We start from the raw sequence: 5,406 nt of genomic DNA, 5'->3' as shown, positions 1-5,406 counted from the left end.
CAGTTCAGTTCAGTCGCTCAGTCGTGTCTGACTCTTTGCGACCCCACTGAACTGCAGCATGCCAGGTCTCTCTGTCCATCACCAACTCCTGGAGTTTACTCAAACTCATGTCCATTGAGTCAGTGATGCCATCCAACCATCTCATCCTCTGTCGTCCCCTTCTCCTGTCTTCAATCCTTCCCAGCATCAGGGTTTTTTCTAATGAGTCAGTTCTTCGCATCAGGTGGCCAAAGTATTGGAGTTTCAGCTTCAGCATCAGTCCTTCCAGTGAATATTCAGGACTGATTTCCTTCAGGATTGACTGGCTGGATTGCCTTGCAGCCCAGGGGACTCTTGAGAGTCTTCTCCAACACCACAGTTCAAAAGCATCAATTCTTCAGCGCTCAGCTTTCTTTATAGTCCAACTCTCACATCCATACATTACTACTGCAAAAAACATAGCTTTGAATAGACAGATCTTTTTTGGCAAAGTAATGTCTCTCTGCTTTTTAACATGCTGCTAGGTTGGTCATAACTTTCCTTCCAAGGAGTAAGCGTCTTTTAATTTCATGGCTGCAGTCACCACCTGCAGTGATTCTGGAGCCCACTGTTTCCCCAACTATTTGCCATGAAGTGATGGGACCAGATGCCATGACCTTAGTTTTCTGAAATGTTGAGTTTTAAGCCAACTTTTTCACTCTCCTCTTTCACTTTCATCAAGAGGTTCTTTAGTTCTTCTTCCCTTTCTGCCGCAAGGGTGGTGTCATCTGCGTATCTGAGGTTATTGATATTTCTCCCGGCAATGTTGATTCCAGCTTGTGCTTCTTCCAGCCCAGCATTTCTCATGATGTACTCTGCATATAAGTTAAATAAGCAGGGTGACAATATACAACCTTGATGAACTCCTTTCCCGATTTGGGACCCGTCTGTTGTTCCATGTCTAGTTCTAACTGTTGCTTCTTAACATGCATACAGATTTCTCAGAGGCAGGTCAGGTGGTCTGGAATTCCCATCTCTTTCAGAATTTTCCACAGTTTGTTGTGATCCACACAGTCGAAGGCTTTGGCATAGTCAATAAAGCAGAAGTAGATTTTTTTCTGGAACTCTCTTGCTTTTTCTATGATCCAACGGATTTTGGCAATTTGATCTCCGGGTCCTCTGCCTTTTCTAAATCCAGCTTGAACATCTGGAAGTTCATGGTTCACGTACTGCTAAAGCATGGCTTGGAGAATTTTGAGCGTTACTTTGCTAGCGTGTGAGATAAGTGCAATTGTGCAATAGTTTGAACATTCTTTGGCATTGCCTTTCTTTGGGATTAGAATGAAAACTGACCTTTTCCAGTCCAGTGGCCACTGATGAGTTTTCCAAATTTGCTGGCATATTGAGTGCAGCACTTTCACAGCATCATCTTTTAGGATTTGAAATGGCTCAACTGGAATTCTATCACCTCCACTAGCTTTGTTCGTAGTGATGCTTCCTAAGGCCCACTTGACTTTGCATCCCAGGATGTCTGGCTCTAGGTGAATGATCACACCATTGTAATTATCTGGGTCGTGAAGATCTTTTTTGTACAGTTCTTCTGTGTATTCCTGCCACCTCTTCTTAATATCTTCTGCTTCTGTTAGGTCCATACCATTTCTGTCCTTTATTGTGTCCATCTTTGCATGAAATGTTCCCTTGGTAGCACTAATTTTCTCGAAGAGATCTCTAGTCTTTCCCATTCTATTGTTTTCCTCTATTTCTTTGCATTGATCACTGAGGTAGGCTTTCTTATCTCTCCTTGCTATTCTTTGGAACTCTGCATTCAAATGGGTATATCTTTCCTTGTCTCCTTTGCCTTTCTCTTCTCTTCTTTTTACAGCTATTTGTAAGGCCTCCTCAGACAACCATTTTGCCTTTCTGCATTTCTTTTTCTTGGGGATGGTCTTGACAAGTACAAGTATGGGGAAGAGTTCGCAAGTACAGTACAAATGAGAAATAAAGAGGTGAAGGTGCAAAAGTCCAGGCAGGGGGAACAACATGTACATAGAATCATAATGTCTGATTAGAAGAACTAAAGACAACTGCAGAAATCCCAAGAAAAAGAAAAAGAATATAAGGCAAGGGTTAGAGAGACCTAGAGGGCAAGAATCAGACAATGAAAATTCTAATAGACCTACTAAAGGTTTTGGGTGTTTATCAGAGAAGCAAGAGAAAGTCATTAAAATGGTAAACATAATAATTAGACACAGGTTTATGCACACTTTCTGGAATGGAGAGGCAACAGAGCAGATGACAACAGAGTAGTTGAGAAGCTATTTTGTAGACAGGGAGACATGATGGTGACTCGGGCTGGGATGGTGGCAACTGAGATGGAGAAAAGTAGATGATTTAAGGAATATTTAAAAAAGGAAAACTATTTTAGGGTAAAAGGTGACAGACACTGTCAGTGAGAATGGAGAGAAGCAAAAATCAAGGATGACAGGGTGGACTGTGAGGGAGCTGCTGAAACAAGGAACAAAGGAAGAGGACCTGGATTAGGAAGGGAGAGTCTGAGTTTGGTCTTGGACATTGCAAAATCTGAGATGTCTTTGATATATCCAAGTTTCCTGTATATTTTGGACCAGAGTTCAAGAAAAGTAATCTGAATTGGAGGAATAAACAATCTGTAGGTTATCTGCATGGAGGTAGAAAATAAAGTCGTAGACATGGACAAAATTGCCTAGAGGTAGAGTGCAAAATAGGAAAAGTGTTAAGACTGAGCTTCAGAAATTCTCAATATTTAATAGCCAGATACAAGAAAGGAAGCCTGAAAAGGGGAGAAGAGTGACTAAAAATGAAAAGGTAAAACCAGAGTCTGGTGTCATGGAAGCTAACGGAGGAGAGTGCATTTAAAAGAGAAAGGAGAGGTAGGTAAATGCTGCTGGAAAGGTCATGTACTATGAGCCTTGAAAATGTCAAACATTTACTATCACCTAGAAACTGTCTCCTATTAAGTATATTTAGAAATAGAGTACAGAGTTTTTAATTCTTCATTCTTTCTATAAAGAATTAATAAAGTCCAACAGATTAACAAATTTAAAACTCTATCAAAATGAAAACACTGGCTATGACTGACATACATTTATAATTGCAAAACACACCCTACCTTCATTTCCTTCTGTTTCTCTACTTATTTCCCCAAATGAATCAAACAGGACAGTCTTCTCCATTGTAGAAGTTTACAATTAAGTGAACATCTTATAGCCTTTTTCCTTCCTTTTAATTTTGGATTAAATACTCTCTACGAATCTAAGAGATTTCTAAAAGTATTCAGGCCCACATGATCTTTTATTAAATGGCCATCACCACAACATCCCAATATGGGGACTTCTGTGCTAACACCAAATAATTCAGAGTAAAAATAGTGCCCAACAGATGCAGATGTAAACACAGTGATCTGAAAAGCTAAGAAAACAGGACTCTCTTACCCCCTTGTGCCATTTGGGGTTGACAATCCCTTCTCAGAGAGACTGACAGCAGAAAAGCCCAGGTGTACCCACAAAGAACAATGATATCTGTAGCCAGTTTCTTTTACACAATAAATACCCAAGAGTTTTCAAAGAACTTGCAAAGACTTCGCAAAATTTATGAAACTTAACACTTAGCCAAGGAAGAATTTTAAGCCATGTACCTATGTCAATTCCTCTTCGGAGGGTACTTTTGTCAGAGTTCTGATGACCGATAAGATCTTCTACCCAGTGAATATAGTTGAGTCTCAAGGGAACTGTAGGAATCAGTCTCTCCAGCGGAATATCGATAGAAAGTCCAAAATCTTCCCTTAGCAGAGTACAAGTCAGAGCTCTGACTGCTTCAGGGTCTTTAAAATTAAGACTGAAAGGTGGAGAAAAAGAAGTAAAACTGATTAGTAAGATGCGCTATGTTGCAAAAGCTCTATGGCAACCAGGCAGTACCAAACACCCATTTGAATTTCCTAGGAGATCACGCAGAAATAGTTATGCAGGAGCATTCAGGGCAGTGGCAAACACACATGGGCGTGAAACAGTCACAGTATATGAGAGGCAGCATAAATTTCCTTCAAAAATACTGCATCCTCATACATGAAGCATACAGGACCAGAGTACCTCAGTTCTAGTTCCTGCCAAGTTGTCTCCTTACTTAAGTTATGTAACTTTGGACAAGTTATTTAGCCTCTATGAGGCCATTTTCTCCACTGTAAAATGGGGATAATAATACCTACACGTAGAGCTGCTGTGATAATCTGTGAAAAGTACTAGCATAATGCCTACATGCTGGCTATTTTTACTATCACCAATTAACATGATTTGATAGTAGCATTCTTGGAAAATCATACTTAAAAGTGGAAAGAAACCAGTATAAGATGTTTAATAATGAAAACAGGTTAACATATTTAAATACAATAAATATTACAAATATTAAATTTTAAATGTGACTAATTTTAGCAGGCTTCCTGAGTAGTAATTTACATACTATAAATTTACCTATAAAGACACAATCGTTTCTTGTGTATTCACGGAGTCATGCAACCATCACCACAATCCAATCCCATCACCCTCAAGAAAACCCTGTACCCATTTGCAAGTCATTCCTCATTTCTGCCCTCAGCTCTGGGCAACCACTAATGTAACTGTCTCCAGAGATTTGCCTTTTGTGAACATTTCACACAAATGAATCAGAAACATGTGGTCTTTACACCTGGATTCTTTCACTTTGCACAATATTTGTGAGGTTTATCCATGGTGTAGCATGTATCAGTACTTCATTTCTTTTTATGGCCAAATAATACTCCATTGTATGGATGACCACATTGCAGTTTACGTACTGGATGAATAACTACATTGGCATTTTGTTTACCCACTTACCACTTGATGGCCATTTGGACTGTTTCTATTTTTTGGCTGTCATGAACAATGCCGCTAATAAACATCCACATACAAGCCTTCACACAGATGGGTTATTATTTCTCTTGAGTAGATATGGAGGAATATGTCATATGACATATTTACATTTAACTTAAGAACTGGTGTCAATGTAACTATTTTGAGAGGCAGGAAAAGTGTTAGATGAAGTAACTTTGCAGCAACAAAATGCTGGAACAAAATCAGGAGGATAAATAACTTCAAAAGTGATTGACTTTACATTAGGTGGGGATTTATGATCTTTTAAAGACAAGTTTCCATAAAACAGTGGGAGTGGAAGTTTGCTGCATAAATATATGCTAGCAGTAAAAAGTCTCATTAAAATATGTTAAGCCTATTTAACAGGATATTAATGAGGTCTACTCCTAGGCATCAGAGGTAGATATATATTAATTTTGTCAATTGTGGAGGCTGATAAAACAGAGTTAATCCACGGGCAAGCAACCATGAACACAGTTTTGCTTCACTCAATAGCACAGCAATTGCCTCAATCAATTTTCACATTAAA

General features: G+C 39.1%; 1 protein-coding gene across 3 annotated transcripts in view; it reads right to left on the bottom strand.

The window, feature by feature from the left end:
- The window catches only part of METTL16 (methyltransferase like 16), a 69,370-nt gene that overhangs the window by 44,523 nt on the left and 19,441 nt on the right, over positions 1-5,406 (bottom strand). For all 3 annotated transcript variants that reach the window (XR_827156.1, XR_827157.1, XM_010861311.1), the window contains exon 3: positions 3,632-3,831. Coding sequence is in view for 1 of the 3 variants with exons in the window: in XM_010861311.1 (XP_010859613.1) it covers positions 3,632-3,831 (200 nt within the window). In the remaining 2 variants the exon portion in view is untranslated. The remainder of the gene's footprint in view (positions 1-3,631; positions 3,832-5,406) is intronic.

Source organism: Bison bison, unplaced genomic scaffold (genome assembly GCF_000754665.1).
Source record: "Bison bison bison isolate TAMUID 2011002044 unplaced genomic scaffold, Bison_UMD1.0 scf7180017864472, whole genome shotgun sequence".
In the NCBI taxonomy this organism is placed as follows: domain Eukaryota; kingdom Metazoa; phylum Chordata; class Mammalia; order Artiodactyla; family Bovidae; genus Bison; species Bison bison.
The sequence above is the reverse complement of the archived record's forward strand: the minus strand, read 5'-3'. Positions and strand labels throughout refer to the sequence as shown.